Source organism: Drosophila persimilis, unplaced genomic scaffold (genome assembly GCF_003286085.1).
Source record: "Drosophila persimilis strain 14011-0111.01,24,50 unplaced genomic scaffold, DperRS2 tig00000000-arrow-pilon, whole genome shotgun sequence".
NCBI lineage: Eukaryota > Metazoa > Arthropoda > Insecta > Diptera > Drosophilidae > Drosophila > Drosophila persimilis.
Genome location: NW_020825288.1, coordinates 27,112,614 through 27,133,233, shown reverse-complemented (window position 1 = coordinate 27,133,233; position 20,620 = coordinate 27,112,614). Strand labels below are relative to the sequence as shown.

Here is a 20,620-nt window from a genome sequence, read left to right as displayed (position 1 = left end):
AAGAACTTCCTGTCCTACAGAGATCCATTCCAAGTGAACATTTATAAATATAACAAGTTGAATATAATATATAGTAGTATAGCATACACATATAGTACATAGTACAAATATACAAAGTGTCTGTCTAGTGACTTCAGTGGCCTAAAAAACGTGCTTCCTAATTCTAGAGTGGGGACAAAGGCTTTTCTTTTCTTTTATTCTTTTATTCTTTTGTTTTTTTTTTGTTTTTTTGTTTGTGTTTTATGTGTGTCCACTTCAAAATCTTTTCCAGCACAATTGCAGCTTGAAGTCCCGTTTCAGTTTCACTTTCAGTGCTCCTCCGGACAATTGCTCAAACATTAAATGGGTTGGCCAGACCCGGACCCGGACCCGGACTCTGTCAGTGCCTGCAGGGCCGTGGGACGGACCCACAAAGGATACGCCAGATATGTCGTTGGCAGCTACTGGACCGGACCCATACCATCATCTCATCTGCCAGACATCCAGACAGTCAACAGTTGCTGTCAGGCAACAAAGACCCTGCAAATACTATAATTTGTCTTTTGTTTCGGTTTTGGTTTCGCTTTTGGTTTCGGTTTTGGTTTGTTTTCCACCACACACTGCGCATACATATATTTATGATATATTATAAAATCTTAAATAGGATTAATTCGTCTCTGCTCGAAGATGGCACTCATAACTCAACCAAGACCAAAGGAGAGCCTTGAATGCGGATACACTATAAATACTGCCTTTAATTAGATATTCTATGATGGTGGAGCCAACAAGTAAGTATCTTCCGGACGACTAGAGAAACCATCTACATAGTGCAACATTGGGATAAAGCCTAGTGCACACTAAAAGCTACATGGACAAGATACATCTCTTAGGACTCTGGCGCTTAGCTTGAGGATGGGAATCCATCACATCTGAGCCTTGCTTGGATTGTCTAAAGGATGTTTTCTAAGATTATGGCACAACTATCAAGATACTGGGATGGGATGCGAATGGGAATGGGAATGGGAGCTTAGCCGCGGAACATGGCTAGATGGTTGGGAGGACGCTTTTGCTTGCAGATGGGTCGGCAGGTGAGGCGCCAGAAGGCAGTGCGAAAGTCGGGATTGTAGAAGGCGTAGATGAAGGGGTTTATGGCGCAATTGACCCAGCCCACCCAGGTGAAGCCGAACATGAGGTCCTCGAGCACCGCCGGCCGGGGAAGGAAGGGTATCAGCAGGTAGTAGACGAAGAACGGCAGCCAGCAAGCAATTAGGCCGCCCATCACAATCGTCAGGGTCTTGGCGGTCTTTGTGCTATCACGTTTCGTGGTCGAAACTCGCATCGGCATCCTGTGGGGGTTGTGCTGGCCGTGATTATGGCTGTGATGATGATGATGGGCCTGGACGGGCACCTGCACCGGCACCTGTCCCTGCTGGTAATGGTGCTGCATGTCGAAGACTCTCTTCTGCAGGACCGCCTGAGAGCCGCCCTTGGAGTCTCCGTCCAACGGCTGCGGCTTGGAGTCGGATGGCGACTCGGCGGCCATATTGGATCCCTGCATGCCCCCCAGGCAGGTGTCCGAGAAGGAGGCCTGGCTGCCCGTGTAGTGCAGCCCCGAGGGCACCGAGGGCGTAGAATGCATGCAGGGGCCGCCGTACTTGCAGCTAATTGCCGAGCAGTGGATGAGTGAGGAGAGGCGGGAGACCTCCACCAGTTCGTAGAACGTGGGCTGGTGCTTGAAGGTCAGCGTTTTGTCCGGCACTTGTCCGGTCTTCTCCTGGCACTTTGGGCACTTGAGTGACTGTTTGCCCGCGCTAGCAGTGGAGCCTGTGCCGGTGCCTGTGCCTGCGCCTGTCTGGTCGTGCAACGAGTTGAACCTCCAGCGGGACTTCCGGTGCGGCAGCCACTTGGTGGGCGTGCAGTGATAGTGCTCCGACTCGGAGATGAAGTTGTCGCCATCCACGTCACAGTCCGCCGTGCGCTCCGAGTTCTGTTTGAGTGTGCGGGAGAGAGGGGAGAGTGGGGAGAGTGTGACAGGCGGTTAGAGATGGTCTGATGATAAATTTCATGACACATTGCAGGAGAGACGGAGAGAGAGACAGCTTACCGCATCGCGCACAATGCGCTGTCGGCGCGAGGTGAGCACATAACCAATCTTGACGTAGACGTACAGCATCACCGTCAGGGGGATGAAGAACGATCCCATGGCCGAGAAGACCACGTAGCCCTTGTTCTGGTTGTAGCGACAGTCCACATACTCCTCCTGGTGCCTGCCCGCCTCGTACCTGCGAATGGAAAATTGAATTCCAGCTTGAGTTGGATGTGTGGTCTGTAGTCGGTCGTGAATGCGGATGCGAATGGAGATGGAGACGGGGACTGGGGACTGGGGACTGGGCTTCTGGCGTTCTGGGGATCTGGGGACTTGGGCCCTGACAACCGAGTGAGTTAAGCAGAGCGAAATTTGAATTTAAGTCCAAAGCCAGTCGTGGCTCAGATTCCCTTCTGGAACCCCTTTTATTTATGCACGAACGTCTCTCCTCGTGCTGGTCATTGAGCCCACACAAATCTGAACTGACTTTTAAATTCCGAATTCCCAGGAAAGCAAAGCTAACCAAATGAACAGCTGGGATGAAAGCAGAGCCCTGATGAGGGAAACCCTGTTAAATTAGATCCACCTAAAGGGAGCCCAGCGCAGAGGGCAGTATGTGGGATGAGCAGATCTATTACTACCCATATCCTAGACAACAAACAGCAACATATGTACTTGGTGGCTCCTAATATTATTCTCGGTGTATTTCGGTCTGTTTTCTGTGCAGAATTCACTACGAGATTGTTCGCAGTGTCTTCCGTTGCCTTCTTTACGATCTACCGTTTGCCCATCCCATTTCGGTGCATGATTGTTCCTGTCCACTGCCTCTCCCATTTCGGTGCTTGATTGTTCCTGTTCACTGGCTGCCTCTTTGCTGTTCAAGTGTTCGTGAGAGAGCGCGTACGGGGAGAGAGAGAGAGACGACTCGCTCAACGACGACTCGCTCAGAGACGATCAATCGGAACGGGAACAGCTCTCTCTCTCCTTCGGTTTCATTAAATTCTGACTACAACTGTTTCTCGAAGTGATGCTGCGGTGGCAGCTGTGCGAATTGCTGATTATACATAATTGCACTTTTTCCCAGTTAAAATTAAAGAGTTTTTCTAATGTGCCGCAGCTGTGGCTTAACCGGTGGCTTTAATGTGAAACTGCACTGGAATAAGGAAAGGAAACCAAGGGACAGGGGTTGTACAAAAGTATGTGTTTTGGTTATTTTGGGGCGCCTCAGAGTATGCACCATACGAGTGCCTGTGCAGGGCCTGTAAAAGTTGAGGCAACTGCGGCGCGACACACAAAGTCATTAACAACTCATTAAAACTTCAATGTGTAATGGGTGCAAGAAGAGCAGAAAAAACAACAACAGCTGAAGCAATTACGTAATGTTTTAGGCGCAGCTGGAAATTCGTTTGTATATAAATAAGCGCATGTATTTTGGGGCCTTTGTTGGCCGTTATCTATCCATACCATTAGCCAGCGGAGGCATCAGATCAGCGGAGGAGGCAGGCCGTAAAAAGAGCATTGGGTGGCATTGGGGAGCATTACTTACCAGCCCAAATACGGCGGACATGTGATTGACAGGGCCGTTATCCATACGACCAGTATCATGAGCAGGGCCAGGCGCTTGGAGCGACGCTTCTTCGAGTACGTCAAGGGTTGTGTGACGGCCAGATACCTGAAAGAGAGCGCCCAGCCCAGTCCGGCCCACCCGGCACGGCAAGGCAATAAACGCACGGCAAATGGAGGAAATTGAGAAAAAGTACAATAAACAAAAAACAAAAGCCAAACAGACATATTGTTGTTCATAAAGCCACAGCCCAGGCCAAGCCATGCCAGGACCAGGTCGCTCAGGAATCGTGAGGCATCGCCATCCAAGTAGAGCAGAGCGGAGAGCGGAAAGCGGAGAACAGAGAGAGAAAGCAGCACACAAAACTTGGAAATGCCATTAAAATGTAATTGAAACTTCCAACAAAAGCAACGGACTACGGATGGACTACGGATTGTCGACTGTGGACTGTGGACTGTGGACTAAGGACAGCCCCACCCAATCCTTGCTGCTCATCCATTGTGGTGTCGGAGGACATTCAAAGGGTATGCTGCTGGCTGGCGTGGCAATGGCAATGGCAACAGTCAAGGGGCAATAAAAACGTCAACAAATAAATTATTTTGCACTGTTTTTGCACCTTGTCTCCTATCCCTAGCCCACAGAGATAGCTTTGGGCCATGGCATTGGCTTTGGCTTTGGCTTTGGCTTCGGATATGGACTATGAGTCATCAACGACAAATTAAGAAATTAGCTCTACGAACAGCCCCCTGAGCACCACTCACCTGTCCAGGCTGATGGCGCACAGGCTAAGGATGGAGCCGGTGCAGAGGAGAATGTCCAGGGAGATCCATATGTCGCACAGTATCCATCCGAAGCGCCAGGTGCCTGCAGAGTAAATTTTGTACATTTATTGAAGTGGAATCTTTTCCAGGAAGGGATTTGCTTGGCTGTCAAAGGGAATCAAAGGGATCATCTGCCACCCACCTGTTATGTAGAGGATGACCGATGGAGGCATCACACAGGTGCCCACCAGCCAGTCCGTTATGGCCAGGTTCATCACGAAGCAGTTGGTGACGGTGCGCAGCCGTCGGGTGGTCATCACGGCGAGTATGACCAGAGTGTTGCCCACGACCGTGACGAGGATGAGCACCAGGAACAGGGCGACGGCCAGGGACTTGGGCCAGGCCATGCTCACCAAATAGGAGTTCACCGAAGGCACTCCCAGCACTCCGGCCGCCGTTGCCGTAGCCCTGAGCGTGGATATGGATGTGGCTCCTGATCCCAATCCTCCCAATCCTGCTGCTGCTGTCGTGGCACTGGTTGTCGTCTGAATGAGCACCAAGGCATTACTCGTACTGACACTGGAGTCTTCCGTGGTGGCGACTGACAGGGCCGAGGAGAGCAGTCCGGAATAGAGCAGCAGGGTCTGCTGATGATGATGATGATGAGGCAGAGGCTGATGCGGGTCGGCAGTTGCACTTGGCAAGTCGCTGCCGCTACTGCTACTGTTCAGTGGCATGGTCATGGTTCCACCTGCTCCCTGCTCCGTGCTTCGTGCTTCGTGCTCCCTGCTGACACTGTCTATCGCTCCTTTGTGGTGTGCTCCAAGGTGTAGTTGTACGTATTGGACATCTACAAATTGATTCTGCGTGGGAAAAGGGTTCACTTAATCAACTGGCAACACAAACTGGGCTGGGTCCGACTCGGTGGCGTCGTTAGAAAAATGCCAGACGAGTGAGAGAACGCACCAGAATTGCATTCAAACAGTACACTGAGGGAAAAAGCTAGTACACCAAGTAAAAGTTCATGAATTCTATAGGAAATCGGCTGATGATTGATGATTGATGGTAGAGTACCCACTATCCCGCATCTTGCTTGAAGATTCTCTGGGAATCTTGGGGACTCTCTGATCACTTTATAGTCTGTTCTATTCGCTCTGTCAATTTGGAACACTTCTGCTGTGTTTCTCAGTGTGTGGCCGGCGACGGCTGCCTTACACAATTTCCAATTACGGCCGGACTGCATACGGCCACATAAATTGCAATAAGTAAGCGTAATTGGCCTTGGACAGCACACGAAACAAAGTAATTAGCGTCCCATAAATTATGCAGCGGAACATGCACGGCCCGAAAATAATATTTAAATGATCCCCCAATTAATATTCCCATTACAGTTCAATACGGATTCGGATTCGGATTGCGATTGGGATTGTGAATGTGAATGCGGGCCGAAAATCTGTTTCTGTTTCTATTCTTCTGTTTATTCAAAGAGCGTTTGGCAATCAATAAATAAATCAAAACACATGGAGCCATATTCCATAGCCAGAGGAATTTCCTACGAATTGGTTGTTTTATTGCCAGCCCGAGAGCAACCTTCGATCGGATGACACTATAGCTGCAATGCACATACAGATGTATGATGGATCCGAGGTTCTTCCACGCCCCGTAGATAAACACAAACTGGTTGCACTGCACCGGTCTCAAGCTGTCTCTCAGATACAATTCTCTCAACTATCTCCCACCTCTAGTCGCAGGCAGACATGTGTCGTACCGTATCGTATGGTTAAGTAATTAATCTCTGGCCCCACGGTTGGGCACAATGGGTTTGTTCAACCCGACAACGCACACATCCAAACTGCACTTTGTTTCTATCGATATCGATGGCTATATGTCACGGATCTGAACGGAATCGGGGGACCTGGGGTTATGGCTCCCGAAATGGCTCTTAGGCACACGCACAGCTGCCGCTGGCACGCGTTGATTACAAACTGACAGTTGGCTGTCGGCCCGCCGGCAGTCGGCGCGTCCAACCTGAGATGTTGCTCCCCCTGCTGAGCGGACTAGTCAACGTAGCGTATGCGCAATATTTGTATACCCTTGCAGAAGGCATAGCAAAGTTCGAGGGAAGCTTGCAACGCCCAGAAGGAGGGACTATAGGCCATCTATCTGTCTCCTGCTTATGCTTAAATGTATCTCAATCTGCCATAGAGCATCCGCATTCGCTAGGGTATTCCCAGCTTCGGCTTTGCCATTTCTTTTAGTTTTTTTATTGTTGTCGATTAAAGTACACAAATAGCAACAAAACCATCAACACAGGGCGGCATTGAACAAAATTCCTGAGTTATACTTTTTTGATAATTTTTTCTATTTTTTTTTTTTATTTCTTTTTGTGATGCTGCTGTTTTCTTTAGGCGCGTACATTTCCAGGTCTTTGTTTGGAAAATATTTGGAAAAATCTGATATAAAATGATTAAGAGAGTGGGTGGCGGAGAGCGAAAGACACGGCAAAGATATTGGATAGAACACACGGTTCGGTACGGGTACGGGTACGGGTACGGGTGCGGGGGAGATGAGTAAATCTGAGTAATCAAAGTGCCAGTAGACCCGTGGATTAAGTGCGAACATAAACGAAATTACTAGACACACGGGCTCATTCTATGATTCATCATCAAAATTCGGCATCAAGCAGGGTTTTGCCCCATTAAGAGCAAAGGTGAAAGGTACACAGAAGTTCCTGAAGCACGTCCCGAGGGGCGACTCTCATTAAATGCAATCCATTCCCCAATTAATTGGCTTATTTATTTGATTAAACACACACACACAGACTTGTTGCACAAAACACCCACACACACAGATACACACAAACTGATTAGCTGTTGGCCGCGACTGATAGCAGGACAAGTTAATTGATAAATTTATCAGTTGATTATGGCCAGATGTTGTTTCGGCTGGCAATATTGTAAGAGCATCGTTCAATGTTCCATCGAGAACTAACCAGTAAATCAGTTCTGCTGGCACATGGCCTGCTTTCTTTGGAAATTCCTTTCAAATTTCCAATTTCAAAGCCAACACTCGCCCACACACACACGCACACACACAGCAGTCGGCGGAGAGGGGTCTTTTCCGGTTATATTTCTTTTTTGCGGCCAAACGCCAGGACGTCCCGTGAGCGACTGAGCGAGCTGCTTGTCGGCCAAATAACGCATTTGGCTAATTTGCCAGCCCCTTGCCACCGCTCCACCCCTCCGTTCGCCGTCTGCTGTCTGCCTTTCGTGTGCGTTCCGTGCTTTGGGTCATAGCACGGGTTCCGTTCCCCGGTATGCTGTGTACTCTGTGGAGGGATCACTGTACGCCTGGAGAAGCCCTGTTAATTTCGTTTCTCTTTCTTTATCACTCTTTGCAAATGTATTAATTATGAATTTACTTTGTGTTTGTCGGGGGTTTTAAAGGATGCGACACTCGATGGAGTTAAGGGTCCCGCCCAGAAGAGGCAGGGCAGAGGGGGGGCCGGGATTGGACCAGCATCGAAAATAGGCTTGCATATATGCAGATGGGAATAAATGGGTTTACACTGTAATTGATAACGTGTGAGTGCGTGGGAGTGCATGGGGATTTGCGTTGACATTTATTTGATAGGGTGTCGGTGTCGGTGTCCAGCCCCCTCCGCAGAGGGGCCGGGGAGGGGCGCGCCGCGACGCGAAAATCGATCGTGCCCATTCCGTCGGCTGTCACTCACATTAAGTACATTAAAAATCCATAGGGATTTCAACACCCACATGTATAGACCAACGACAATTCCGACTCCGACGAAAGTTCCTTCCATATGCAATTGTGGCACACACACACACATCGGGCATATCCGCCATCCAATCCGCCTCCAAAGTGACATAGTTTGTGTGCCCAACAAACACTCCTCGCCCCCTCCCTGGGCTGGGACATACTTACTCGCCGACAATGCTAATAAATTTTCGTTTTATTAGCATTTGGCTTTTAATTACCGAACTAAACTTAAACGCCGCACTAGCACAAATATGCGTACGCGTATGCCTCTGTGTGTGTGCGCTACGTATAGATATTTATACAACACGCTTGATTTCGCTTGATTGATCCGCCAGGAAGAGGCGGACCCAACCCCGGTAAGGACTGGCTGCATAGGCGGGAAGGAGAGTCGTAAACAAAAACACAGTATTTTCCTTGGAAAATTGCCGCACAACAATTGTGTAATTGCATGGGAGGGGAATACCATCAAATCCCATCTACATTCAACTGAAGTTAAGGAACATCGTACTGAGATGATATAAAATGGTATAAAATATCCTATGTAAACGTAATGACCTCGTTACCATCTGAATACCAAAGGCAATGGCTGGCACTGTCCGAAAGTATTCGTTGATCTTCTGCAGGTAATCCTTGAGATATACATAGATGGTGCAGGTGCAAGGACTTCTGCTACACCCTTTGAAGGAGCTCAGTCTCACATCGATTTCACACTCCTCCAGCTAAAGAAAAAGAACGATGGGAATGACAGTTCTGAAAGGGATCTCTTTGTTTTCACTCACCTCGTGGAAGGCATAGATATCCTGGTAATACAGCTATGGCCTCGTGGTCTCCAATTTCTACTCGTCTCTTTTTGTAGGCGTACTCTGGATAGAGAAACGTGTGAGTCTTCTGAAACCAGTGCGCAAATTTAGGTAAAAATTCGAAGAGCATCACAGCACGTTGCATTTTTCCGTTACTTGTTTGGTTGATGACGACACAGAACCACAGGGATGCCAACATCTCGTCAAAAAAGCTCCGGACATAGCTCGAAGCCGACCAAAAACGAGCGGGAAAGCTGTGAGCCGCTGCCCTTGCCGCTTGATCTAGGGCCAACATATCAAAATTCCGTTGGTACATTTTCCTCGTCTCAAGTGAGACATTTATTCGTAGGTGTGGCAACGCTGCGTTGCGCTTAAACCAACCGCCAGAGTGCGCTGTGCATTTATTCAGCTTATCGATATCAGCCCTGACGATACAATTTCAAACGGCAAGCGGTAAAACTTTTATTGATAATCAAACGCTGGCCAGGGGTAATGCAGTGGAAATGCTGGCTCGTTTTCCAATATATTTAATGAGAACATCGTATTGAACGTCACATTTGAACGATATATTTGAATATGCACAACAACAATCGTATACAGCATAGCATATTCCATGGTAATCCATTGAAAACTTTAGAAATACTTTCCGCTCTAGGCATCAGATAACTTTAAAAGGAACCTTAATCTTAGAAACCTTTAGTCTTAGAGGGTACAATATTTGCAATAGGTAATGGGAGGATGCAACAATACTGGCACAGCTAACAAAAAACTTAACGTAACGTAACAGAACTACAACTAGTGTAGAGAGAGCTAAAAGATTACAATGTATACATATATCACAAACAGGTAGAAGAACAGGTGTATTCAGAATACATAAGCTTCAGTTTAAACGTAGTCCTCGCTGCTCTTCAGCATACTCTGTGTCTCCACGCCCAGGAGCGTCGGCTGCTGCATCTTGCAGTTGAGTGATCCGTGCCGCTGGATGGATCCGTGGATGGTGAAGCGCGAGGTGGCCTGGATGGAGGTGCTGTGCTTGTACTTTAAAGCGCTCTGACGGCAGAAACCTAATCTGCAATGGGAGGGGGCATTCCCGATGAAAGATAGAGATACAGATACAGAAGGGAGCTGCCTTTACTCACTTCGACAGCAGGGTGAACAGGTCCTGGCGATACTGCGACGTTAGTATGGCATACAGATAGGGATCCGCGCACGAGTTCAATGGATAGAAGAATACTAGTAATATCTTGGATTTGGTAACGTTGATCAGCGGATAGCCCCCCAGGGCGGTGAGGCCAAAGAAGGCAATGGGCGACCAGCAGGCAAAGTTGGTAAAGACCTAAAACAAGATCAAGTGGGTGGTATTATGGTGGTATATGGTATGGTCCCGCGATTCACTCACCAGCAGTGCCATTTTCTTGGCCACGCTCATCTCTCCCGGATTCTTCTGGCGTGCGTGACGCGTCTCGCGGCCCAGCGATAGATAGATCTGAGCATAGCACACGGCTATGATGGAGAAGGCGACACCGTTGCACCCGAGTATGGCAATAAGGTAGGCAGTGTCGTATCCGTCGCGGTTTTCCATCGGCAAGCAAATGCTGGAAAACGCCAAAGGATTCAGTTTACGCAGGGCTAGGGGAGCCAGCCTGCTCTCACCTGGTCGACGAATAATTGCTGATGCCAAACAATGGCAGCGAGGACATTAGCACGGAGTAAATCCAGCCGGCCAGCATGATTATCGCCGCCGGGCGCAACTTGATGCGATGGTTCAGGTGCATGGCCTGTGTAATCGCCAGCCATCGCTCTATTGTAATCACGGTCAGCGTGAACACCGACAAATGACTGGCGAAAACCGTGAGGAATCCGGCTACTTTGCAGCCCACCCCTGGGCATAGAGTAGAGAGAGAGAGAGAGAGGAATCCAAAATCAGAATAAGAGAACAGAGCCGAAGGCAAACCCCATCCCAACCAACCAACCGTATTGCCAGTCGTAGGCGTAGTTGAAGAACTCTCCCATGGAATGGGCATCGATGCAGGCCACCAGCAGCAGGTAGAGCCCCAGGCAGAGGTCGGCAAAGGCCAAATGGCACATGAGAAATCGCGGCACCGACGCCGACTCGGGTCTGAAATGGCAATAGGGCTTGAGATTAGCTGCTTCTGCAGCCACTGCTGGAAATTGTGTAACTCTTACCGAATCGATAGTATTACTGTCAGCACCGCCACATTACCAACGACCGCCAGGGCGACCACTATCCAAACCGAGATTCTCAGCCACTGATAGCCCATCACGTCTTCGCAGGGGTTCAGGGCATTGGGCATGGGGTAGCACTCCACACTGGGTTTCCTGCGAACGTATGCCCCATGTACGGTAAAGATCGGCCCCAAGATCAGGCGGAAAGGTCTCACCTGAATGTGAAATTTCCACAGTACTCGGCAGACTGTTCATCGTCCGGGTTGAGGGTGATCTGCTCGTGAAATTGGCCCAGGTTGATGGTCGTATCCGCCATGTAGTCGAACGAGGCATAGAGGCTGGGAGCCGCCTCCCCGGAGAGGCCGTCGGTGTCAAAGGTGCCAAAATCCTCCGGCATCTCCTCCTGCCATCCCCTGCCCTCCCCGGAGGAGTCATTTGTGGTTCTCTCCGACTTGCGGGCCAAGCGCTCGATGTTGCACAGCTCCCGCCATTTCTCGATCTCTCGAATGCGTTGCGCGTGTCGCTCCGGGTCGTGCCGCGACGGGAACTGGAAGGCGCAGCAGTGGAACGAGTGGGTGAGGTACGCCCGCTGCAGGTTCTGTGGAGGGGCAAACATGTAAAGCTGGGGACCGATGGGGAGGGAGTCCTTTTGCTTACCCGAAAATTGTATATGGAGGGTATCGTCTTGAGGGTGTGCGTGTTCTGGATGTACAGGGCTTCGATGGTCTGCAGTCCAGCTGATGGCAGGCCCACAAGCGCAGTGCTAGAGAGATCACTGGGAAAATATCATATTATATTATCCATAGGTAGGTAGAGCCCTTCAAAAATCATCTACGTACAGTTCTGTTATGTCTATGATGCCGTGGAATGCATTCGGATGCATTTCGCTGAGCTTTCGATTGTCCTTTAGAGAGCTGCAAAAAACCAGACTCGAACCAAGCAAATGGCATATCTATGGTATCTCTACTCACAGTTTGGCTATCTTTGAGCCAAAGAAAGCCGAATCATCTACGTAGCTTATGTCATTGTTGGCCAAAATGCTAGAAAAAGAGTCCCAAGAGATTATTGCGGATATTTCGTGGCGGCTTATCGGGGGGGAGGGGCAGTATACGTACAATTGGGCAGTCTTTACTTTTATGGATTTAGTATCTATTCGAGTGATTTGATTGTTATCGAGATCTCTGCGAGGAAGAGAACAGCATTAGCGAAAGGCAGTTAATTACCCAACGTTGGGGCTGCGGTTTGCGGCTACTCACATCATTTGCAAAATGTTATACGGCGGCAGGTGACTCAAGTCCGGAACGCTGGTTAGTCCGCTGTTAATGATGCGTCTGTGGGCAGGGGGGAGGGGAAGATGGAGGTAATGCTTGAAAAATGCTCTGTCACTCGCCCACGCTATGACATTTTCACGGGAAAACTTTAAGCCCCCCACCCTTCGAACACAGCAACTTTCACCTTTCGCCTCTTGCCTCTCAGAGTGCTTGTTTATTGACATTGCATAGCATCTCCATTGCCCACAGCACTCGGCAGCAGGAATTAGTTCTGATGGGGGATATACAGCAGTGTCCAATGGAATAGTAGTGGCGCATCTTAGCACTTTCTAAACTTTCTCTAGCTTTCCAAATCGAAGTAGTGGAAGTTTTTTGGAAAGCCTGGTATGCAAGCCTTTGAAACCTGCTAGAAGGAGTGGCTACAGTTCCAGTCGATGGCAAAACGTCGGGTTTTTCGAATGCAAACCCAATTCGTAGCGCGCTTTTGTGAGCCAATTGAAGGTTTATTTTTCTAGAAGCACTTCTATTTCATTGAACACAACTGTATGTGTGCGTACAGAGAGCTAGAGATAAGGGAGTTAACAGAGTTATGCACTTGAACAATTTCCCCCCTTGCTTTGGAGTTGCTACCTCCTCCTGCTCCCCCTCTGATTGTGATATTTGTTCGAGAATTTCCCCAACATTCCATAGCATGCACCATCAATGAAGGAGCAACAAGTTGAATAATTGTTTTGACTTCACAGCAGAGCATACCATAAATGCCATAAACACTCTCCGCTCCCAGCTCTCCGCTCCCTGCTCCCTGCTCACCGCCTTCCCCAGTGACCAGACAAAGATCTATATATAGTCGGTACACACATCGCTAGATAGTACATAGTCGAGTACATATATGTATACAATGTGTGGCACGGACGTGGGGGATTTTTGGATAAATTTCGGATGTGGCTTACATGATTTCAACAGTGCCCGAAATGCCAGCAAACACGTCCCTAGACAGGAAGGTCAGTTTGGGTGCATTCGAAATGTAGCTGTAAATAGAAGGGACAATATATATGGTATTTGTATAATAAGTGGGCCTCGGTTGATTGATGCCACAATTACAATTACAATCAGGCCGTACATTGTTCGCAGCAGAGTCAAGTTGGAGAAAGCGCCGTCCTGTATCAATTCCAGCTGCAGACAGTCGGTGAAGGCCCTGAAGGACACGCAATATATGTGTTTATGGTGTATGTCCCTTCCTGGGCAGATAGAGATACTCACACATCGAGTAATGTGGGAGCATAAACCTTCAGTCCCGTGGAGCGGAGGCGTGGCAGGCCCGTCGACGCGATAGTTAGCCGCTGAATGGGGAGCTTCAGGGTTTGGGGCACACGGGTGAGTTCCGCTCCTTCGCAGCGGCATTCCACCTCTTCGCTCTGTGGAAAAGGGCAGTGGGAGTATGAGTGGGTGTGTGTGTGTGTTAAGTGCAGAAAATTAGTTGATTAATTCAATATTCGCAGGCACTTGACTACAACACAAGCTCGGATGAGGCGAAAGTTGTCCAGAGCTTAGAGCGGAGCGGAGTGCCTTCAGGAGCCTGTTTGTCCACGTTTATTGTGTAAACAAATATGGGCCGCACTCAAGTCTACATTGCGTAGATCAAACACTTACTTGATTAGATGCATTCCAGCAGCAACACTTCCAGGGCGAGGGCGAGGGCGAGGAGGAGGGCGCAGGAGTGGGTGCCAGTGTCGGTGGCAGGGTCGCGGGCATCAAAGATGGATTGGCATTGGGATTGGGATTGGGATAGATATCGAAACCGTTGTGGCTGTCGTGGCAGTTGCTCTCCCGCAGTGGCCCCCCCTCCACCACCTCCAGGGCGTATGCGTGATGCGGGCCACAGAGCAGGGCCAGCAGCAGGAGCAGCAGCAGGAAGAGAAATGCAATTGACGGGCACTTCATGTCTGAGAGCGCTGAGTGCTGACTCACAGTCCTGGGCATGTCTGCGGCGGAGTGTCTCTCCGTGGAGTAGTCAGAGATCCTAGGCGCGCGATGGGAGCCGCATGGCTTCCTGTCGCTGTCTCAATCTGTCAGATACTCGCGTACTCTCCTCTCTAATTGGAATGATTCCGTTCAATGCTCATCTTGCGGTGAGAAGCCTGTAAGAAAAGAGTCAGTTCTGCGTCACAGAGTGCATAATAAAGCCATCAAGCAAATTGTGCGAAGAATAGGCGAATGATAAAGTTAAATAGCAGTCCAGTCCGATCCGATTCGCAGATCCGCCGCTCCGCAGATATTTTGCCAACATGTGAATTGGTCTGTCACGTTGTGCGGCCCGGACGCGTGTTTGATTGATTTTCAAAGGCAGGGGCAGGGGCAGGGGCAGAGCTGCCAAATTTCTTAAGCAATCCATCGGGAGAGAGAAGGTACAGTGAAACCTCGAGCGGACACTGACTCTGAGACACTGAGAGACAGAGAGCGATGCAAAGCAAATACTGGGGAAGATCGCGTGGGGATTTAATTAATTAACATATGTTATCATCGAAATAAAACTCATATTTAACCTATTGCATTATTTTTAGACACAATATGTACAATCCGGCCTACGTCCCATATCACGTTTCGCTGTTTATCCGAGTTTACATATACATATACCACATGCATTCATTCCGACTCTGGGCTCTCTGTTTGTGCTTTATTTTAGTTATTTCCAGCTAATTATTCGGTTTCAGCTTCGGTCTCCAGTGGGGCGCAATTACTGGCCAGCAAACAGAGATTGGCCCGGGAACACAATCTCGTAGACTACTGATTCCCAGACCAACTATTTCTATAATTCTATACGCTTATCTGCGGCTCAAAGGCCTGCCGACAGGTGGTGTGTGTGCTTTGTGCCATGTTTCGACTTTTTAATTAACAAATATTTGTTCTCGCATGTGCTCCAGCTACAGCCACAGACACAGCCACAGCCGCAGCTACTGTTCCCGCTTTAGCTTTTATTGTCTTATTTGGTGGGTAAAAAATGCACAATGCCAGCGGCCGAATAGGGTCCCAGTCGCCATGTGCAATCAATAAAGGGAATAATTAATAAATTAATTGACACCTTTAGGCGTGGCGACCTTGCAGCGGAATGCGCGGAAACCTCCATGAACCATGTGCGATTCTCTGATTCGTAGACCCCCCCAGGGAGTATGTCATCTGGCCAAAACCCTTCCACGTGCTGCTGGTCCGCTTCCAAGTTTAGATTTTGTGCCAATGACGCAATCAGTTTACAGATTGATAATAAAATTACTCGAGTATACAAAAGTTTGTTCAAGAGATGGCAAATGAGTTAAGTAAATTATTTACACAATATTTCATTTGATTGGCAGCTCTTGGCTCTGCTCTTGATTGTTTGCCTCAAAGTCAAAAGCGCGAATGAATAGTTAGCAGTTCGAATCTATCTCATCTGAATGCGGCCAATCCTTGGACGATTTCTCCCTTGAAGCTCGGTGGACGCAATTTCCCTAACAGCATCCTTTAATGGGCACGACTCATCAAAAGCTCAGCCAATTAGGTGGCAGCATGTTTTGTTGTCCCATAACATTCATGCATCAATGAGCATAGTTCCAGACCAGACCAGACTGGCCGGGCCGGGCCGGTCGCTTTGTTTCCATGGCAGTGCCATTCTGGTGTCATTTTTGACGAATTATTGTTAATTACGGGCATTAATAAAATTATAAAACAAGTTAGTAACAATTTGTGGAGCGTTGAGAGCAATAGCGAGAGTGGAGCTCTCACCAGAACATTATTCTGAATCGAATTAAAATACCATTATTCGAGTGGCTCCAAACTTTTACGCGGAGGACAGCGTGTCCTGTAACTGAATCGCTGATTGCCAGCTCTCAGTGTTCATGAAAGTGGTCTCATGGATAGATAATGGCTGCTAAAACATTACTTATGTATCTACCCAAGTTCTCCCTCTCTCTCTCTCTCTCTCTAGGACATATATGTATCTGCTTTCGAAGAACACAAATCAATTTCCATTGTCATGTGCTCAACAATTTGTGAGTGCATTCAGCATCATTATTGGATGACAGATGCGATTACACTCTTGAGTGCTGGATTTCGCACACCCATGAGAGATTACAACCGATATACTATACCATATACACTGTATATATAGAGAGAGTGATTTTTTCAAAGCAAAAAATACTGTTTGATTATTCTGTGGAGGGCTACGATGCGCTGCACTCACCTCACACTCTATTCTGTATTCCGGATTCTGTAATAAATTATTCCACTGAACTGACGCGCATTCGCACCATCACATGGGCGATTAAAGATATAGAATTATGGTAGCGAAAGCACTTATTTTCAGTAAATCTGTGATTGTTTGGCAATGTTTAACACACACTTTCCGCGCAGTTATCGTTTATTTTCGCGTGTGTAAACAATTCACGGCACAAAGCATTCTTCGGATGCTCGGCAATTAAATTACTTTCAAATTAAACGGGTAGTCATGGAGATGCATGGATTTAAAAGACCGCCGCCGCCACATATCAATCGACTCGCTATCACTGGCAGAACGCGACTCGGCTGTGCGTGCACCTGTTGAAGCCCCGCGACACACCAGACAAATGGAGGCTCCAAACCGGAAGCTAGCACAGGCCAAGCACAGAAACGAGAGACCCGAACGAGAGATCCGAGCGCGAGATCCGAACAGTGGAGCAACGGCACAACCGACTGAACCGACCTGCTTCAGCAGCAATGGCAAAATGAGAGCAGAGGCCAGGGCAGAGGCCAGGGCAGAGCAGAGCCGTAGCGTAACGTAACGGAACGGAACCAAAAGGTGTTTCTGTTTTAGCTTCGGGTGCGTGTCCGTGTCCGTGTGCTTGTGCGTGTTCGTGTGGGTGTGCGTGTGGGTGGAAGTGTGTGTTTGTGTGGCTCTGAGTTGTGCGTGAAAGCTTTCGCTTTTATGGCCTCTTCCCACTTGATGCCTTGCGGTCACTGCCTCCTGTCCAAGGCTGAAGTAAATGTAGAAATAACATAAGTAGGCCTTGAGATATCTAGTTATCTACCTATGGGAGAATCTAATCATTCAAGTCGTTCGTGAAACAATAGCCCAACCAAATCCCAAACTAAAATTGAAAAATCCCCCCTTTATTTCTTAACGCAACCAGTCGCAAAATGGACATGCACTTTCAGTACAAGAAGGATCACTCCTTCGAGAAGCGTCGCAACGAGGGCGACAAGATCCGTCGCCGCTATCCGGACCGTGTGCCCGTCATCGTGGAGAAGGCCCCCAAGACGCGCCACCCGGATCTCGACAAGAAGAAGTACCTGGTGCCCGCCGACCTGACCGTGGGACAGTTCTACTTTCTCATTCGCAAACGCATCAAGCTGAGCGCCGATTCGGCTCTCTTCTTCTTTGTGAACAACGTGATTCCGCCGACATCGGCCACCATGGGCTCCCTGTACCAGGAGCACCGCGACAAGGACTACTTCCTGTACATGTCCTACTCCGACGAAAATATCTAGACTCTAGAGACGTCTCCAACTGTTGTTTGTCACTTTTTTGGCAGTTTATAAGTTCATCAATAAAGTAATCGTCCAGCAACCGAGCACCGTCATCGTCTGCCCCGCCCGCTGTGCTGGCCGGAATAATAATTGAATTGAAAATGTAATTCCCCTTTGGTCTTTGCCCACTTTGTGGGGCTGTGAAAAAACCAACATATTAATTAAAACTGAAGCGAACAAAACAAATCTCATCTTCTAGTGAACTCGCGGCTTAATTATAACTCACAAATCGACAAATCGGCAGCCAGTCCCATTCAGATTGGGCAAATTAAATGGAGTCTCAGGCTCAGACTCAGTCTCAGGCCACCGCTTTATTTAGTTAAGATCACTAATTGGTGAAAATATGAGCCATAAAACCAGTTTAAATCGCGGCTAAAGTGTGCTCTGAAAGCAGGCGGTGCAATAAAAATTCATATTCAAAGTTAAATTCAGCCTGGATGGTGGTGCAGCAAAACAAAGTTGTTGATTCTACTCATTGACACCGCCTTGGGGATTAGCAAAGGAAACTTTTCAGCGCGAAGATATCTACGATAGTTGGGGGGGAGATTAAGAAGTCAATTATGCGTTAGAACAGATTCCATTTCATTCCATTCCCAGGAGTAGACCAGGCGTGAAAACATTCTTTATACTTTATCTATCTATAGATGCAGTTCTCCGAGTGAATCGTAACTTATTCACATGACTTTTGCAATACAGACTACCTAATACCTAATATTTACATACCAACATAGGAGACGGGGCACCCTGTAAGGTGTATCTAAAGGGTGTATCTGTGGTAGGGGAGGGGGCGGTGTTAGGGTTAGGTAAGACCCCCCCACACACACACACACACAGAGAGAACCGATAGAGGCCGGCAAGTCGAGTGGAATCGATATAGACATTTAATAATATTCTGTTATACATTTTAATTTAGCCTGCGATTTGCATATCATGTTATTTACGAACGAACAGCCACTAATTGACTAGATCAATGCAAAGCGAATCCACACCTGAAGCACGGAATGGAATCTTCTCTGCGGCAAGAAAAGTGTAAAATATATTTGTAAATTTAATTAGGAAATTAGTGAGTGGCCAAAAATACATGACTATCTGAACAATCTGGGTCGGGGGGTGGGGGCGGGGGCCCTGGTTTTATACTGATAAACGATTTGTCATTTTGTGGGTTACATTGTAGCCGAAAATCGGCGACACAAAAACAATAACAGGGGATTTCTTTTCTTGTTGTCGAAGAAAGGGGACGGCAGCAGCAGCACTCTCCAGGGACAGGGCCAGACTTGACAGCAATTTGCGTATTATTAGCAATGGAAATCAGCTTTAATCGCTTTGGGCGGAGCATCCAGCTGCGGTTTCTTTGTTTAAGCCGCAGTTACATAAAGCGGGAATGGGGATATTCGACCGATCATTCGGGTACTAAAGACTTGCTATATAAATACGAAATTAACAATTAAGATATTATCTTAATACCGCAGCCATTCATTTGATTGCTGCCAAAGAGGTACGGTTCATAAGCGACACTACGCCACTGGAATCGATCCGAATCTCCTCATTTCGAATCTCGCTTGCATCGTCAACCACCTCTGAAGGATCTCAGATCACGTACTGCCTCTTCACTGGAGCCATATATGGGCAAGAGGCGTCCACTAAGTGCTTGCCGTCATCTTGCTTGCAGTGGGGATTGGGTACATTCTTTTGTGGTCTTTCTGTAGTTTTTGGTGGCCATTTTCGGCCTTGTATTTAAACGATTTAGATCCACATTGAAATTGAATTTCATTTTGAACCCGATAGAAATATCGATAGCAAGCAATGAACTTATAATGTTGCGACTGCCGCGAAACATGTTGCAACAGCAAACGTCGCCATTTTTACTTCTTCGGGATTTTTATTTTCACGGTTCGCGGTCACATTGAAAATATTTTTCTTTTTGTTGGTATTTTCTACTCGTTGTAAATAAATGAGGACCATGAGGTGCTTTTATTTCATTTCGACGTCAAAATATACCATTTGACAGCGAAATTAAGTTGAGAATATATTAATGTTATATCGGTATATAATGGTCTACTTTATCAATTTATTAAATTTCATTTTAAAAAGTATATAAGAAAACTTGGTCTATAGAAACTTCCATGCAAAGGTAATCTGAATTTTCACTCCCTGTCGTTTATATCTTTGTCAATCATTCACATTCAAACTTGGGCGCGCAGCTCTATAATCCAGTGGTTTTTGGTTTGAGTGTGCGAGGTTCGTTTTTCAGCGGTATTTTTACGGATCTGAGGATCAGACGGTCATACTGCTGCTCTCCCTGCAACGAAAAAATGAGTCGTAATTTGAATGGTCTACAAAAAAGGGTATGGCCAACAGACAAAAACAGTGGATTCTTTAGTAGATAATCTTATCTGTTAGTGCGGTTTCCTCCGAATTAAATTAATTGAGGGGCCTAATATAGGGGCCTTTGCAATATTCAACATGGCCAGCAACACCTGGAAGCGTTTGGCTCCACAAGGAGAAGTATACTAAATTGGTATATATAAGAATACTGCGGTCACACTTTATCACACACTTTACATTACCTTGTACTCGTTGCATTTTTTGCCTGTTGTCCATACCCTCTTTTTCCTTCCATTATGTAGCAAATGTGTACCAAATGTGTAGCTAATGTGTAG

At 47.6% G+C, this 20,620-nt stretch overlaps 3 protein-coding genes across 8 annotated transcripts; 1 reads left to right on the top strand and 2 right to left on the bottom strand.

Annotated features, from left to right (window-relative positions):
- Nucleotides 1–17: 17 nt before the first annotated feature.
- Nucleotides 18–7,439, bottom strand: LOC6594528 (5-hydroxytryptamine receptor 1A). 3 transcript variants are annotated; one of them, XM_002019384.2, is made up of 6 exons: nt 7,383–7,439; nt 4,593–5,253; nt 4,391–4,493; nt 3,612–3,737; nt 2,084–2,261; nt 18–1,966 (listed from the first exon to the last, which is right to left on the bottom strand). In XM_002019384.2, exons 2-6 carry the CDS (start codon nt 5,131–5,133, stop codon nt 1,007–1,009), a joined length of 1,908 nt encoding a protein of 635 aa, XP_002019420.1. In that variant the 5' UTR covers nt 5,134–5,253; nt 7,383–7,439; the 3' UTR covers nt 18–1,006. The 3 variants fall into 3 exon arrangements, with proteins under 3 accessions (XP_002019420.1, XP_026840084.1, XP_026840085.1); XM_026984283.1 differs by lacking the exon at nt 7,383–7,439 and adding an exon at nt 6,159–6,280; XM_026984284.1 differs by lacking the exon at nt 7,383–7,439 and adding an exon at nt 6,130–6,199.
- A 2,118-nt stretch (nt 7,440–9,557) lies between these two features.
- On the bottom strand, nt 9,558–17,223 carry LOC6594527 (lutropin-choriogonadotropic hormone receptor). 4 transcript variants are annotated; one of them, XM_026995440.1, is made up of 17 exons: nt 16,639–17,223; nt 14,076–14,563; nt 13,686–13,840; nt 13,546–13,620; nt 13,376–13,453; nt 12,411–12,485; nt 12,270–12,335; nt 12,126–12,194; nt 11,994–12,068; nt 11,812–11,929; nt 11,370–11,752; nt 11,155–11,307; nt 10,937–11,086; nt 10,621–10,849; nt 10,367–10,562; nt 10,107–10,303; nt 9,558–10,036 (listed from the first exon to the last, which is right to left on the bottom strand). In XM_026995440.1, the coding sequence occupies exons 2-17, from the start codon at nt 14,403–14,405 to the stop codon at nt 9,848–9,850; spliced, it is 2,538 nt and encodes an 845-aa protein (XP_026851241.1). In that variant the 5' UTR covers nt 14,406–14,563; nt 16,639–17,223; the 3' UTR covers nt 9,558–9,847. The 4 variants fall into 4 exon arrangements, with proteins under 4 accessions (XP_026851241.1, XP_002019419.2, XP_026851242.1 ...); XM_002019383.2 differs by having other exon boundaries at nt 10,941–11,086; XM_026995441.1 differs by having other exon boundaries at nt 9,558–10,031; nt 10,941–11,086.
- Nucleotides 17,224–17,554: 331 nt separating this feature from the next.
- On the top strand, nt 17,555–18,004 carry LOC6594526 (gamma-aminobutyric acid receptor-associated protein). Its single transcript, XM_002019382.2, has one exon. The coding sequence runs from the start codon at nt 17,571–17,573 to the stop codon at nt 17,919–17,921; it is 351 nt and encodes a 116-aa protein (XP_002019418.1). The 5' UTR covers nt 17,555–17,570; the 3' UTR covers nt 17,922–18,004.
- The last annotated feature ends 2,616 nt before the right edge of the window (nt 18,005–20,620 follow it).

Bases quoted from the DNA above. Each gene is read 5' to 3' on its own strand.
- LOC6594528 (XM_002019384.2), bottom strand. From the start codon at position 5,133: ATGACCATGCCACTGAACAGTAGCAGTAGCGGCAGCGACTTGCCAAGT. The intron at 4,494-4,592 runs GTGGGTGGCAGA...TTTACTCTGCAG, and splicing joins GGTCATCCTCTACATAACAG to GCACCTGGCGCTTCGGATGG. The intron at 2,262-3,611 runs GTAAGTAATGCT...TTCCATTCGCAG, and splicing joins TGTCCGCCGTATTTGGGCTG to GTACGAGGCGGGCAGGCACC.
- LOC6594527 (XM_026995440.1), bottom strand. From the start codon at position 14,405: ATGCCCAGGACTGTGAGTCAGCACTCAGCGCTCTCAGACATGAAGTGC. The intron at 13,454-13,545 runs GTACGGCCTGAT...TTCTATTTACAG, and splicing joins TTGACTCTGCTGCGAACAAT to CTACATTTCGAATGCACCCA. The intron at 11,087-11,154 runs GTAAGAGTTACA...TTGCCATTTCAG, and splicing joins ACAGTAATACTATCGATTCG to ACCCGAGTCGGCGTCGGTGC.
- LOC6594526 (XM_002019382.2), top strand. From the start codon at position 17,571: ATGGACATGCACTTTCAGTACAAGAAGGATCACTCCTTCGAGAAGCGT.